The sequence below is a fragment of the Brienomyrus brachyistius genome, chromosome 2 (genome assembly GCF_023856365.1).
Source record: "Brienomyrus brachyistius isolate T26 chromosome 2, BBRACH_0.4, whole genome shotgun sequence".
NCBI lineage: Eukaryota > Metazoa > Chordata > Actinopteri > Osteoglossiformes > Mormyridae > Brienomyrus > Brienomyrus brachyistius.
Genome location: NC_064534.1, coordinates 11468885 through 11485678, shown reverse-complemented (window position 1 = coordinate 11485678; position 16794 = coordinate 11468885). Strand labels below are relative to the sequence as shown.

The 16794-nt window shown below is 40.9% G+C and overlaps 1 protein-coding gene across 5 annotated transcripts in view; it reads left to right on the top strand.

The window, feature by feature from the left end:
- Nucleotides 1-16730, top strand: part of LOC125721304 (UDP-glucuronosyltransferase 2A1-like) — a 21347-nt gene extending 4617 nt beyond the window's left edge. Inside the window, exons 1-7 of one of the 5 annotated variants that reach the window (XM_048997273.1) lie at nt 2865-2982; nt 9784-10383; nt 10742-10890; nt 13440-13571; nt 14877-14964; nt 15078-15297; nt 15817-16730. In XM_048997273.1, the coding sequence (XP_048853230.1) occupies nt 2871-2982; nt 9784-10383; nt 10742-10890; nt 13440-13571; nt 14877-14964; nt 15078-15297; nt 15817-16099 (1584 nt within the window). In that variant the 5' untranslated portion in view covers nt 2865-2870 and the 3' untranslated portion in view covers nt 16100-16730. Of the gene's footprint in view, nt 1-2850; nt 3583-3940; nt 4090-5025; nt 5158-6095; nt 6184-6296; nt 6517-7127; nt 7610-8893; nt 8974-9660; nt 10384-10741; nt 10891-13439; nt 13572-14876; nt 14965-15077; nt 15298-15816 lie in introns of those variants that run through there. The other 4 variants (XM_048997271.1, XM_048997274.1, XM_048997269.1 and 1 more) reach the window with 4 other exon arrangements.
- The last annotated feature ends 64 nt before the right edge of the window (nt 16731-16794 follow it).

Here is a 16794-nt window from a genome sequence, read left to right as displayed (position 1 = left end):
CATGACCGAGTCCAACAAGGCTGCTAGTCCAAGACAAGACCGAGTCTGTTGCCGAAGCTCAGCAGTCGATTCCAATTCCAAGTCCAGAAAAACACCAGTTCAGTTTTAGTCTTTGAATTGGAATTTGACGGCTGACTGGAAATTCATCCATCCATCCATTTTCTGAAACTGCTGAATCCCAACTGGGGTCCCAGGGGGGACTGGAGCCTGTCCTGGGAACAGTTGGTGCAGCGAGGAACCAACCTGCACACTGCAAGGCGCACACACCCACACAACAACAGGGCCAATTTAGACACACCAATCAACCTAACCTGCATGCTATCAGACCGTGGGAGGAAACCGGAGCCCCCCGCAAAATCCCATGTGAACACAGGGAGAGTGTGCAAACTCCACACAGAATCCAGAGCCCCCAGTGAAAAAGGGGAGAGTGTGCAAACTCCACACAGAAAGATCTGGGACCAAAGCCAGAACCTCATTGTTGTAAGGCAGGAGTGCTAACCACTGTGCCAACATGCTGCCCCAAACAATGGCTGCAAACTGAAAACTGAACAAATCCATATCACCCATTTATTTAAAATGGGTTATTTAAAAATAATATTTGAAATACATTTCATTTTCATCCATCCATCTGTTTTCCAAACCGCTTATCCTATTGGTTCGCAGGGGGTCTGGAGCCTATCCCGGAAGCAATGGGCCCGAGGCAGGGAACAACCCAGGATGGGGGTCCAGCCCATCACAGGGCACACTCACACACCATTCACACACACCTACTGGCAATTTTGCAAGTCCAATTAGCCTCAGCATGTTTTTGGACCTTGGGGGGAAACCGGAGTTCCCGGAGGAAACCCCACGACGACATGGGGAGAACATGCAAACCCCGCACCCAGGCGGAGACGCGAACCCAGGTCCCAGAGGTGTGAGGCAACAGTGCTAACCACTGCACCACCATGCCACCCCTGTGACCTGCTTTCCACTCTGTAAATACAGAAGTCTCCATCCAGACCATCCCTGAAATAAAAACCAGACTTTGTTAGTAAAGGCTGTGCTATTGGATACACACCAAGGCTCTAACTACGGTGTAGTGAGTGTAGCCTACTATAGAGTATAGAGAATTGCTAAGCGATAGTGGTAAAATGGACCATAGTTGATCCATGATCCATAAGGATCGGAAAAATCAGTGCTAAAGTATATTGACATATGATGGAAGAAGACTGTATTGTTAATTGAAAAAGGCCAAGTCTGTGCAGGCTTTTTCAGATTTCTGAAAGTCAGTCAGTCAGAGTCAGAGAGTTTTATTGTCAATTCCTTTACATGTACTAGCCATATAAAGGTATCGAGATTACGTTTCTCACTATCCCTTGAGTACGATAGACAAACAATACAGGACGGGACGAACCATAAAGTGCACAGAACAACAACATAACAACAACGTATCCTGTGTGTATAACAATTTTTGCAGTATGTAATCAGGGAACAACATGTAAAGTGCATGTGAATTGAACTTGAGGAGACTTAAAGTCAGGGTCTGGGAGCAATGAGTTGTCAGTGCAAAGTCAATAGCAGCCTTGATAGATAAAAAATAAATATAATAAATAAAAAATAGCAGCAGGTTGTGCAATTTCCATATATGAGGATAGTCTTGCTATTTTTGTGAGTCAGAGGATACAGGGTCCGAATTGTTTACTCTGGGGCTGGAAAGAAGAGGAGTTCAATATCCTGACGGCTTGGTGGACAAAGCTGTTAGTGAGTCTGGTGGTACGGGAGCGGAGACTCCTGTACCTCCTTCCAGAGGGCAGGAGGCTGAACAGTCTGTGTGCAGGGTGACTGGCATCACTTGCGATTGCGGTTGCTTTCCGGAGCAGGCGAATGGTGTATATGTCTGTCAGGGAGGGGAGTGACGTGCCAATGACCTTCTCAGCTGTGTTCACTATGCGCTGTAGTCACTGTATATAGTTAAACATCATGTTATAACACAGGGTTTGCCTTTTCATCTTGATGTTTTTACTTCCTATATATTTATTGACTTTACAGTAGTGTTTAAACATTAACTCTGCTTATCTTGCATATTTTTATGAATTGAGACAGTTTAAAGATGCAAAGCATACTTTTGTATTGACTATATTTTTACCCTTTATGTACTTATTTACTGCTCCACTTTTAGTAGGTATTTGTAAAATGTAATCCATCCATCCATCTTTTAACTGCTTATCCTGGTCAGGGTTGTGGGAATACATGGAGCCTAAATGTAATTCAGTGAAATGCAAAATGACTTTGATTCAGAAGCAGCCAATTGAAAATTAACAAAAAAAATGTACAAAAGTTAACTATTTTAATTCACAATCACAGTAAGCAGAGTAGAAGCACATGAATTTGGTTTTATTAACCTACAGAATTTTTCATTTTACCGTGTAACTAAGTAAATATACCCATGGTTGTTTACTGAACTGCATAACTGCAGTATGGCTACAATTTAACTGTACTGTATAGTTCAGACTACAAAAAAACCCTGTATCATTACAATTTGGGTTAGTACTGCAAAATGCAGTCAATAGCTTCAAAGAGAGAAAGCATTATATTTTTCAAAGGGTACATTGTTTGTTGTTGCTGAATCTCATGAAATAGCAGAGTTGCACTTGCAAGTTCACAGCAGATTTTCAAAGACGAGTGTGCAGATGTAAAATTTATACAGCTTATTTTGAAATACTACATTTTGTCAGATAAAATGCGGCGCTTCCCATGATTCCTGCAGCTCGGTGAAACTATTCGCTTATCAGTCATACGTCAAGGACCTGTGGTGGGGCTCTAAAACATTTCAAATATGAGATAGTGTCAGTTCTACTCAGACTTTCTTATTTGTCATCATGAAGTTCATGTTTTACGGACTTGCTTATTTGTTTCTACAAAGTTGTACATTACAGAGTACAGACTGTAGCAAAATTTTGGTGTGGTATGCCGAAAACAGTCACTGGATTAACCTGAAACCTGTGCTGGGAAGACTAGTAGAGAGAGGGCATGAAGTCTCAGTGGTGGCTCCTAATGCTTCCCTTTCTATGGACCCAACTGAAGATTCACCCTGGAGCTACAAGATATTCAATACGTCAGTTTCTGTGGAGCAAATGAAGAGTTGTTTAGAAGAGTTCATTAGCTTTTCAATGTATGAAATGGAGCACATGAACCTCTTGGAGATATTCATTAAATTATACCGAATAGTAAACAAAATCTTGAAGTTAATGTTTCAGACTTGTAATGAGCTAGTGGAGTCAGAGCATTTAATGGAGAGTTTGAGAAAGGATGGATTCCAAGTCATACTGGTTGATCCAATGTATCCATGTGGAGAGCTGGTAGCTGCAAAGATCGGCATCCCTCTGGTGTACACGCTACGCTTCTCTGCTGCCAACGTTATGGAAAGGCTCTGTGGGCAACTGCCAGCACCCCCATCGTTCGTACCGGGTGCGATGAGCAAGTATACTGACCAGATGGGATTTATTGATAGAATGATGAACTTACTCTTCTACTGGTCTCAGGATCTTATTGCTACGATGCTATGGAGAGACTTAGACAAGTTCTACAGTGAAATTTTAGGTAAGCAGATACTATTTGGGGCACTGAATTGAATTACTTTAATCCTGTCACAGCCCTGTATATGGCAGGATTGTGGTCTGCTCCGCCTGTGTTTTACACCGTAACATGAGTTTGCTGATTGTTCCAAGAACAGGAAGCTCAGGTATTTGTTGCTTGACTTCAATTGTATAAAGGATGTTATTTATCAGTTATGCTGCTGTAGTTACAGTACTATTATTTTACAAGAACATACTACTTCATACCTATAGTGCCATTAGAACACCAGACACATAGAAAGTGTTGAAACGATACTGCATAATACGTCATCATGAAATATTATTGATGGTTTAGTTTGACTCGATTGTTCTTTTTCCAAAAGGGAAACCCACCACCCTTTGTGAGACAATGGGGACGGCTGATATCTGGCTGATTCGCACATACTGGGATTTCGAGTATCCACGACCTTTTCTTCCCAACTTTAAGTTTGTTGGAGGACTTCACTGTAAGCCTGCTAAGCCGCTCCCTCAGGTAAGAACAAACCGATTTCCCCTTCATACACGGTATTTCCTACCTACAGCCACTGCGTTTCCTTATCGTGGCTATAATCCTTAATCAGTACAAGAAGTTATTTTCACATTGACTTGTCTATTTGCCCATATAACTTGAATTTACAGTATTAAACACCGGGAGCAGAGATGCTGAAGGAGTAATAATAAGCTCTGACTCAATAACTTAATAACAAAAGCAGCAGACAACATTAAATTAATAAGGATAAAGAGGCAATGGATGAATGGAAAATAACATAAAGAAATGTAAATTAAGGATGTTTTGGCAACAAAATAATTTTTAACTTATAGATAGAAAATACAAAATAGTTATAAAAACAAAATGCATGTACAAATTAAACTAATAGCAAATGCATTCTACATTCTACTCAACTATTCTTACAAGAATGTATATGTAGGAATGAATAAAGCATATTTGAAAAAAAAAAAATTTAAATGATTGATTTTTGCAAATCTCTATTACCCTTATCATTGTAGTTACTAGTACCTTGATTGGTCCCTTCGAAAAGATCGAAGAGGGAATCCAGGGTTAAGAAAATCTTACAATCATGTTTTGGAAAAGAGCACATATATTTCAGATGATTAAACATGACATTTTAGGCCCGTAGTAGCCAGTGATGTAATAACTGTCAATAATGTAGTTCTTTATCCATTTTTAGTGTAATAAAACTCGACAGTGTAATAGCTTACTAATAATGCAATAAAATATTTGAATAAAAAGATAACTGCGCATAATGAAATAAGTTATTACATTTTTGGCTAGTTATTATGCTACTGTGTAATTAATGCATATAGAGGCCTATGAAAATTAACATGTTCACACAAAATACACATGAAACACAGTCTGGATAAATGGCTTCTTTGTAACCAACAGGTAAATGTTCGATTTATCTTTCAGGATATGGAGGAGTTTGTGCAGAGTTCTGGGGATGATGGTATTGTTGTATTCTCACTCGGGTCAATGGTGAAGAACCTCACCAAAGAGAAAGGAGAAATGATTGCTACAGCTCTGGGACAGTTACCACAGAAGGTCAGGCATCTAGTTTTGTGTCTATAAGATTAAGTCGCTGCTGGTTCCTTACAAACTGCTGGAATATTTTTAGGCTATCTGCCTGAAAAAGCAAGTCTTGTAGGTAAAAGCACAAGTACAGCACAATTTCAACCTTTTAAAAAATAATAAATATATCAGTAGGCTTTAGGGGGCGGCATGGTGGTGCAGTGGTTAGCACTGTTGTCTCACACCACTGGGAACTGGGTTCGAGTCTCCGCCTGGGTCACACGTGTGTGGAGTTCGCATGTTCTCCCCATGTCGGTGTGGGGTTTCCTCTGGGTACTCCGGTTTCCCCCCACAGTCCAAAAACATGCTGAGGCTAATTGGACTTACTAAATTGCCCATAGGTGTGCATGTGTGAGTGAATGGTGTGTGAGTGTGCCCTGCGATGGGCTGGCCCCCCGTCCTGGGTTATTTCCTGCCTCGTGCCCATTGCACCAGGGATAGGCTCCGGACCCCCCACGACCCAGTAGGATAAGCAGTTTGGAAAATGGATGGATGGATGGATGGATGGATGGGTGGATGGATGGATGGATGGATGGAGTAGGCTTTAGGATGGCAGAGTACAAAAACACCACATTAATTTATTAAAATGTCTTTCAATGAAGGAATATATTAAAACATTTACTGGAAAGTGCTGATAGAATAAAGAGTAGAACACAGAATAATTATGGATATTTTCCTTCTATGACAAAAATATATTTTCAAGTGTTTCCAAGATACTTTGTGAAGCCAGATGGACAAAGAATTTTAAACTGCTGATTTTCCTGCCTGCTGTTGAACCTTCAACCTAGTATCCACAGAGGGGCAGAGTACTGAGGTCCATCTCAAGAGTGTTCCACTTGCATGATGTTGGTGACTGAGTGTAGTGTACCGTTCTCTTAACAAAGCCTTTGTATAACCATCATACTGAGCAGGTTCTCTGGAGATACAGCAAAGATCATCCAGAGAATTTGGCCCCAAACACCAAGATTTATGACTGGATGCCTCAGAATGATCTGTTAGGTACGATGTTAAACGGAGACGTCCAAAACCATATAACATAACAAAGCAATAAAATGTAAAGAGTAATGTAAATGTAAATGTACTCCAGGCGAGTTCTCCTGTTTCGTCTCCAGGCCACCCAAAGACCAAGGCCTTCATCACTCATGGTGGGACAAATGGAGTGTATGAAGCTATCTACCATGGGGTACCCATGGTGGGAATCCCCTTGTTTGCTGACCAACCGGACAACATGATCCACATGCGTGCTAAAGGGGCTGCTGTCATCCTCGATTTTAACTCCATGCAGTCCAAAGATCTCGTTGATGCCATCAGGACCGTGATCCATGACCCATCGTAAGCAATACACAATGGTTAAAATTCTTTTCAGATATGACAAGCTGAAACAAACATCCATCACCATTATTGCTGCACAATTCCTTTCTGATACAATGTATCACAATTTAACATCCATCCATCCATTTTCTAAACCGCTTATCCTACTGGGTTGCGGGGGGTCCGGAGCCTATCCCGGAAGCAACGGGCACGGGGTAGGGAACAACCCAGGATTGGGGGGCCAGCCCATCACAGAGCACACTCACATACTATTCACTCTCACATGCACACCTATGGGCAATTTAGCAACTCCAGTTAGCCTCAGCATGTTTTTGGACTGTGGGGGGAAACCGGAGTACCCGGAGGAAACCCCACGACGACATGGGGAGAACATGCGAACTCCACACACGTGTGACCCAGGCGGAGACTCGAACCCAGTTCCCAGTGGTGTGAGGCAACAGTGCTAACCACTGCACCACCATGCTGCCCCACAGTTTAACATACACAGCCCATATTGTTTCAAGACTTTCAAATTACAAGGAAACATTATTTGTAGTTATATGAATCAGAATGAAGTTGATTAATCACAGTTAACCAAAAAGGCATGTGTGATCTTTTTATGTGATGGGCAGGTATAAGGCGAATGCAATGAGACTGTCAAGGATTCAACACGACCAGCCAATGACCCCACTGGACCAAGCAGTATTCTGGATCGAGTTTGTGATCCGGCACAAAGGAGCCAAGCACCTCCGTGTGCAGGCACACAACTTGACCTGGTATCAGTACCACAGTCTGGACGTGTTGGCCGTGCTGCTAACCACGGTGGCACTGGCGGTCCTCCTCTTCCTCAAAACCTGCAGATTCTGCTTCAGGAAGTGCTGCAGGAAACCAAAAACGAAAAGCAAAAGCGAATGACTTGTGTATTCTTGCATCTTATTGTGTATTTCATAAGTGACAAAACGTCCCTCTTCTCTAAATGGTACTGTTTTGAAATGGCAGAATGTAATGAATACCTTTTATTTGTGTGGCTCACTGTTGAGCATTAGATGTAAAAATGCAATCAGCCATGACTGCAAATTGCACATCCAAATAAACCAAGATTATTTATCAAGGATTTAGGATAGTGGTTTGTTCTAGTCCACCTTAGCCGAGTTTGAAACCGTGTCCTTATCAATTCCAGTCTGAGTCATGACCGAGTCCAACAAGGCTGCTAGTCCAAGACAAGACCGAGTCTGTTGCCGAAGCTCAGCAGTCGATTCCAATTCCAAGTCCAGAAAAACACCAGTTCAGTTTTAGTCTTTGAATTGGAATTCAACGGCTGACTGGAAATTCATCCATCCATCCATTTTCTGAAACTGCTGAATCCCAACTGGGGTCCCAGGGGGGACACTGCAGGGCGCACACACCCACACAACTACAGGGCCAATTTAGATACACCAATCAACCTAACCTGCATGCTTTCAGACCGTGGGAGGAAACCGGAGCCCCCCGCAAAAACCCATGTGAACACAGGGAGAGTGTGCAAACTCCACACAGAATCCAGAGCCCCCCAGTGAAAAAGGGGAGAGTGTGCAAACTCCACACAGAAAGATCTGGGACCAAAGCCTGAACCTCATTGTTGTAAGGCAGCAGTGCTAACCACTGTGCCACCATGCTGCCACCAACAATGGCTGAAAACTGAAAACTGAACAAATCCATATCACCCATTCATTTAAAATAGTTATTTAAAAATAATATTTGAAATACATTTCAATTTCATTTATTTAACAATTAAAAAGTATTGTAACATCATTGTAACAGGATTGCATCCTGCTGAACACACTTTAAAATTGGTTCTTGAAGCAAATATGCATAAATCAATACAAAGCTCCTCTAAAGGATTCTTGTTAATTTAATGCTTTTTAAATTTAACATTTGTGTAGTATTCGGTGCATCATTTTCGGTTAGGTATGCACAATGAAACAAATGAATACATATATGAACTAGATGTTCAACACGCTCCTTATGTTTGCTATGATGCTACATTTTTGATTTATACATTTATTTCCTATATTCATTTTAACGTGCAATTTTAACACAAATAAATCTTAGGTTTTTTCATTCAGGCATATCAACAGACCTATTGCCTTTGATTTTCAGCTGTTCTGAATTGTGTTTGTAATTCTAATAATTATAAACAAATTATATTGTTCATGTTGTACTGAAGGGGCGGCATGATGGTGCAGTGGTCTCTGCCTGGGTTATATATGTGAGGAGTTTGGAGTTACTAAATTGCCCGTAGGTGTGAGTGTGTGAGTGAATGGTGTGTGAGTGTGCCCTGTGATGGGCTGGCCCCCTGTCCTGGGTTGTTCGTGCCCGTAGCTTCCAGGATAGACTCTGGACTCCCCGCAACCCAACAGGATAAGCGGTTTGGACAATGGATAGATGGATGTTGTACTGAAATTGCACCAAACTGTGACCAGGCTATCAATCTGAAGGGTACGTTTCTTGTATTATTCTTTAATTAAGCCTGTTACTGCTGTTCGGATGTTGAATTGGAACAAGACATTAACATGAAGACTTAATTTTGTGGTAACACAAAATTAATTTTGGGTGAAATTAAGAGATCCATTTCAGGGCATCCAGATTGGGACATTGATGAATAAAGAAAGTTCTGCTTCATGAATAAACGGCAAGAACCTCATGGAATGGCAGAGATACACTTGCAGGTTCGAGACAGACTACTGGTTGGATTACAGAAGGGTATACAGATGGCTAACTTATCAAAGTCAAAGTCAAAGTAAACTTTATTGTCATCTCTGCTATATACTGTACAGGCACATAGAGAGACGAGATGACGTGGCTCTTGTTTTTTTTCAATGCAGACGAGAGAAAGACATGCAACAAATAGGCACGTGGTAAACAAAGTAAATAAATATAAGGTTTACAAAAAAATATATTATACTTGGAGATAGATACAGCTTAATTTGATACACTTTATTTGTCAGATAAAATGCGGCGCTTCCCATGATTCCTGCAGGTCGGTGAAACTATTCGCTTATCAATCATATGTCAAGGACGTGTCGTGGGGCACTTAAAAAGTTTCAACCTTTTAGTTAATGATTACATTCATCCTCATACAAATATGGCACAGTGCGGGTTCAAGTCAGACGTTCTCATTTGTCATCATGAAGTTCATATATTACGGACTTGCTTATTTGTTTCTCCATATTTGTATTCTACAGAGTACAAATTGTAGCAAAATACTGGTTTGGTATACTGAATACAGTCACTGGATTAACCTGAAACCTGTGCTGGGAAGACTAGTAGAGAGAGGGCATGAAGTCACAGTGGTGGCTCCTAATGCTTCCCTTTCAATGGACCCAACTGAAGATTCACCCTGGAGCTACAAGATATTCAATACGTCAGTTTCTGTGGAGCAAATGAACAGTTGTTTAGAAGAGTTTGTTAACTTTTCAATGTATGAAATGGAACACATGAACCTTTTGGAGATATTTGTTGAATTCTACCTAATACTAAACAAAGAAATGAAGCTGTTCCTTGAGATATTTAAGGGACTATTGGAGTCAGAGCAATTAATGGAGAGTTTGAGAAAAGATGAATTCCAAGTCATACTGGTTGATCCAATCTATCCATGTGGAGAGCTGGTAGCTGCAAAGCTCGGCATCCCTCTGGTGTACACGCTACGCTTCTCTGCTGCCAACGTCATGGAAAGGCTCTGTGGGCAACTGCCAGCACCCCCATCGTTCGTACCGGGTGCGATGAGCAAGTATACTGACCAGATGGGATTTATTGATAGAATGATGAACTTACTCTTCTACTGGTCTCAGGATCTACTTGCTACGATGCTATGGAGAGACTTAGACAAGTTCTACAGTGAAATTTTAAGTAAGCAGATACTATTTGGGGCACTGAATTGAATTACTTTAATCCTGTCACAGCCCTGTATATGGCAGGATTGTGGTCTGCTCCGCCTGTGTTTTACACCGTAACATGAGTTTGCTGATTGTTCCAAGAACAGGAAGCTCTGGTATTTGTTGCTTGACTTCAGTTGTATAAAGGATGTTATTTATCAGTTATGCTGCTGTAGTTACAGTACTATTATTTTACAAGAACATACTACTTCATACCTATAGTGCCATTAGAATACCAGACACATAGAAAGTGTTGAAGTGATACTGCATAATAAGTCATCATGAAATATTATTGATGGTTTAGTTTGACTCGATTGTTCTTTTTCCAAAAGGTAAACCCACCACCGTTTGTGAGACAATGGGGACGGCTGATATCTGGCTGATTCGCACATACTGGGATTTCGAGTATCCACGACCTTTTCTTCCCAACTTTAAGTTTGTTGGAGGACTTCACTGTAAGCCTGCTAAGCCGCTCCCTCAGGTAAGAACAAACCGACTTCTTCTTCACATACACTACAGTGCCTTCCCAAATTAGTGTATTTGTCATTCATTGTTTGAGTTAATTTATATATATATATATATATATATATATATATATATATATATATATATATATATATATATATATATATATATATACAGAAACACACACACACACAGAGGACTGCTTAGAATTTCATTCTCACCACACAACCAGTTAACAGGATGGCAGACATGTACTGTTACATACTCTTTCCATGTTATAAAGGGAACTTGTTTTATTTGACTTACATCTTCATTTATAGTTGTTCACTCAACTTTCCAATAATTAACAAGAATGTAAAATCTGCAGTTTATGAAATAGATTGAATAGTGGTAAAAAGCCAGTGGTGTGTAAAACCCTCTGACTGGCAGTGTATATGCAGGGTAAATTGTATGTTTAATATTAAAAGTTATTTCTGGTAAAAAAAAAAAAACTGCATCTTGGCTTGGATACGCTGTGCATCTTTGGGCAACCAACCTCACTCACATATCAGCTGTCGTCATGAACACGGAATCTTGCATTTCTTGCAGTAAAGGGTAGTTCATACTTCAGTTTTCCATGTGCATTTTCCGGCTGCAGACTGTAGTGCACACGGAAGCCTGTGTTCATGCTACTTTAGGCCGTGGACCCCGATGGTCACGGTCGATACATGTATACAGCAGGGATATTCCACCAGGCTATTAGAGGGCTGATGTATTGCAACAAACACAAATCCGAACAGTATATTGAGACGGGCAAGGATTTTATGAATGGCTTTAAAGTTTATGGTGCATTCCATTTGAACTGGGAAGTCGGCATTTCCAAGGTCCTAGCTGGAAATATTTGCTGGAACACCATCTGAAGTTGGAGGAACCTTTACATCCCCGACCTTAGAATTCAAGATGGCTACGCCCTTCATCAATATACGTGAAAGCTATAGTTTTATGCTGTTTATTAGCACTTATGTCTTATTTGTGTCTCATTAAATCAGTCGTACACACAGTACTTTCCTACCTCTATCTGTGGACATGTTGCTACGGTGTGTGCGTGCAAAATACTGCATAATGCCTTGTTATCAACTGGTATTGCTAACAATAAACCTATAGCTAGAGCTGGTGTTACTAAATGGCTTTCCGAGTTGTACTGGAATGTGGTTAACTTGGGTGTGATGTCATCTTCAGCTCCGAATTTTGATCTGATGTAAAAATATTTGGTCAGTATTTTCCAGTGGCGCTTAGTGACAGCAAAGAGAAGGGTGAGTTACAGTATTTAGATGCTTATCCTTGTGAACCGGACTGATCTATTTGTCATTAATTTCTCTACTTACCCTATTTGATCCTTGAAAGGTCTTATTACCGCTTCGCAAAAAGATTGTATGGAGGAAAATCTACACCTAAAAATGTACACTTGAGCAGAACCAAAATTGTAACAACAACAAATGGAAGCAAAATAGTCTGCAGCTGTAAATCTTCTGAGTAATTCTAAAACTGTGGAGCAAAAGATGATTTTCTAAATATTTTATAATAAAATTTATATTGATTGTTTGTTGCTAGCCACCCCATTTGATAGATTTTATACAACATTGATAAATGGCTTTGCTCAGACAACAACTCATATATAACACATATATACACAATGGTGTACATATATAGTGGAAGAGGCAGGTGATGGAATACACAGAGGCATGATGTGGAAGAAGATAATCCTCTTTAATGTCTTTCAAAGAGAATGTCTGAAATATACATATATTTAATATATATTTATAATACAACACAGAAAGACAGCAGACAATATAAAATTAATAAGGTCTGAAATCATAGAAGATGGATGGAAAGTAACATATAAGGAAACATAAATTAAGGATATTTTGACAAAAAAAGCCAAACAAAACTTCATGCGCACTTGTGCAAATAGAATTAATGGCGAACGCAGTAAAAAAATTCTTTGTGTCATGCCCCACTCATCCGATCCTCCTGTGTGCCACGCACCCTCTCTACCTCGTGTGGAATCCCCGTGTTACCAGCTGTTTCCCGTTGTTGTTAATTAGTCTTATGTATATAAGTCCACGTTTCCTCATATATGTTTCCCCAGTCCGGTCACTAGCTTCATTGTGGTTGTTTTGCCTGTTCACTGGTCCTGATCATCTTCCCTTCGATTAAACCCCACATTCTCCTTACCCCTGGAGTCCTGCCTTTACTTCCTTGGTCCATGCCCTGATATACCGTGACACTTTCTGACTTGTCTTCTTAGGACTGAATACAGCATATTTAAAACTAAGTATCTGATATTTAAAACTAACAATTCACTGTCACCCTTATCCTTAATTCCAACAGACAGGAGAGGGAATCCAGGTTTAAGAATATTTTATATTAAGTCTTGGAAAAAGAAACAGATAGATTTCAGATTAACAAACATTGCATTTCAGGCCTATGATATCAAACATGTTCACGCAAAATTCCCATGAAACACACTGACAGGATAAATAGTTTCTTTGTAACCAACTAATTAAAGTTCTACTGTTCTTCCAGGATATGGAGGAGTTTGTGCAGAGTTCTGGGGATGATGGTATTGTTGTATTCTCACTCGGGTCAATGGTGAAGAACCTCACCAAAGAGAAAGGAGAAATGATTGCTACAGCTCTCGGACAGTTACCGCAGAAGGTCAGTCATCTAGTTTTGTGCCCATAAGATTAAGTTGCTGCTGTTTCCTTACAAAGTGATGAAATGCATATGTACAAGTAATTCTTACAGGTAAAAGCACAAGTACACTACATGGACAAAAGTATTGGGCCATTACCCCTACAGGAACCTTTATGACGTCCCATTCTAAATCCATAGGTATCAATATGGAGTTGGTCACCCCTTTGCAGTTATAACAGCTGCCACTCTTCCAGGAAGGCTTTCCACAAGATTTTGGAGTGTGCCTGTGGGACTTTCGGGTTGGCACAATGCAGTCAAATAGGTCACGTTCTCCTGGTATTAGCCAAACTCACATTTGTTCATCAGACAGTACTCTATAGAACACGTTTCCACTGCTCAGGAGTCCAGTGGCGGCATGCTTTACACCATTCCATCTGATGCATGGCATTATGCTTTGTGATGAGAATCTTGCAAGCAGCTACTCAGCTGTGGAAGACCATTGTAAGACGCTCCTGGCAGTTTTTGAACTGGGTTTGATGCCAGAGAAAGTCTGGAAATGTGAAGCTATTGAGTCAATATGGCGCTGGTGACATAACCCTGTTCTATTACATCACATGTTCTACCACTCTGTGACTGAGTCTCTGTCGTTCCTAAATGCTTCCACTTTGCAGTGATACCACTTGCAGTTGACCATGGAATACATAACAGGGAAAGAATTTCGCGAACTGACTTATTACAAAGGTGGCATCCTATGACGGTACCATTCTTGAATTCACTGAGCTCTTCAGAGTGACCCTTTCTTTCACAACTTTTTGTAAACCTGACCACTTGGCTAAATACTTGATTTTATACACCTGTGGCAAGGGGTCTGAATGAAACTTTTGAATTCAATGATTAAGATGTCTCTCACAGTAGTTTGGTCTTTATAGTGAATAATGTAATTCCAACTTGTGAAAAAAGAAATTAAAAACAAAAATAGCCTTCAGGATGCCAAAGTACATAAACACCACATTCATTTGTAAAAATTCCTTTGAGTGCAGGTCAATACCAAAACATGAATTGTGAAGTACTGATGGAAAAAGGAGTGGAACAAAGAGTAAAACAAATGCTTTTTCAAGCGTTTGAAAGATATTTTGTAAAGCCAGATTCATATAGAATTTTAAACTGCTGATTTTCCTGCCTGTTGTTGAACCTTCAACCTAGTATCCACAGAGGGGCAGAGTACTGAGGTCTATCTCAAGAGTGTTCCACTTGCATGATGTTGGTGACTGAGTGTAGTGTACCGTCCTCTTAACAAAGCCTTTGTATAACCATCATACTGAGCAGGTTCTCTGGAGATACAGCAAAGAACATCCAGAGAATTTGGCCCCAAACACCAAGATTTATGACTGGATGCCTCAGAATGATCTGTTAGGTACGATGTTAAACGGAGACGTCCAAAAATATACAACATAACAAAGCAATAAAATGTAAAGAGTAATGTAAATGTAAATGTACTCCAGGTGAGTTCTCCTGTTTTGTCTCCAGGCCACCCAAAGACCAAGGCCTTCATCACTCATGGTGGGACAAATGGAGTGTATGAAGCTATCTACCATGGGGTACCCATGGTGGGAATCCCCTTGTTTGCTGACCAACCGGACAACATGATCCACATGCGTGCTAAAGGGGCTGCTGTCATCCTCGATTTTAACTCCATGCAGTCCAAAGATCTCGTTGATGCCATCAGGACCGTGATCCATGACCCATCGTAAGCAATACACAATGATTAAACTTCTTTTCAGATATGACAAGCTGAAACAAACATCCATCACCATTATTGCTGCACAATTCCTTTCTGATACATCCATCCATTTTCCAAACCGCTTATCCTGTTGGGTTGTGGGGAGTCCGGAGCCTATCCCAGAAGCAAAGGCTACGAGGGAGGGAACAACCCAAGATGGGGGGCCAGCCCATCGCAGGGCACACTCACATACCATTCACTCACAGATGCACACCTATGGGTAATTTAGCAAGTCCAATTAGCCTCAGCATGATTTTGGACTGTGGGGGGAATCCGGAGTAACCAGAGGAAACCCCACTACGACATGGGGAGTACATGCAAACTCCACACACATGTAACCCAGGCGGAGACTCGAACCTGGGACCAAGGTGTGAGCCAACAGTGCTAACTGTTACAAACATTATTTGTAGCTATATGAATCAGAACGAAGTTGATTAATCACAGCTAACCAAAACGGCATTTGTGATCTTTTTATGTGATCGGCAGGTATAAGGAGAATGCAATGAGACTGTCAAGGATTCAACACGACCAGCCAATGACCCCACTGGACCAAGCAGTATTCTGGATCGAGTTTGTGATCCGGCACAAAGGAGCCAAGCACCTCCGTGTGCAGGCACACAACTTGACCTGGTATCAGTACCACAGTCTGGACGTGTTGGCCGTGCTGCTAACCACGGTGGCACTGGCGGTCCTCCTCTTCCTCAAAACCTGCAGATTCTGCTTCAGGAAGTGCTGCAGGAAACCAAAAACGAAAAGCAAAAGCGAATGACTTCTGTATTATTGCTTCTTATTGTGTATTTCATAAGTGACAAAATGTTCCTCTTCTTTAAATGGTAATATTTTGAAATAGCAGAACTTAATGAATTCCTTCTCCTTGTGTGGCTTATAGTTCAACACCAGAGCTCCATTAAAATGTAAATGCAAAAAATGCAAACAGCAGCAAATGCAAAATGTGCATGCAAATAAGGCACGATTATTTCTCCAGGACCCGAGGTCATGTGTATAATGAGGGTAGGATTACTGCAGCAATCTGATCGCCTACATTATCCCACAGGACTCCTTCTTCATTGCAGATATAATTCACACTATTGTTGCATAAATACAGCTTATGGTCCTGCAGGTTCCCCCAGCAATTTTTCATATGGTGTCTCTCCCTCCCATTCGGCAAATTTAATCATCAGCACCTCCAATTTCATCGGCTGCATGTATATATATATATATGGCCTCTTTGGTGAGTGGTTTGGGCCACACATCCAGAAGGCCGAGGATTTACATCCCAGGGTAAGACCCTCATACCTGACTGCTCTAGGGCTGTTAGAATCTGGGTGACCCTAATCTCTCACCCCAAACTTCCTTCACTTGTATGATGCTTTGGAAATAAACAAAGTGACGCTTGTCGACAGGTGTTCCTTTGTGTTTTTAGGGACGGGCTCTAATCTCACCACAGTTAAGAACTGAATATGT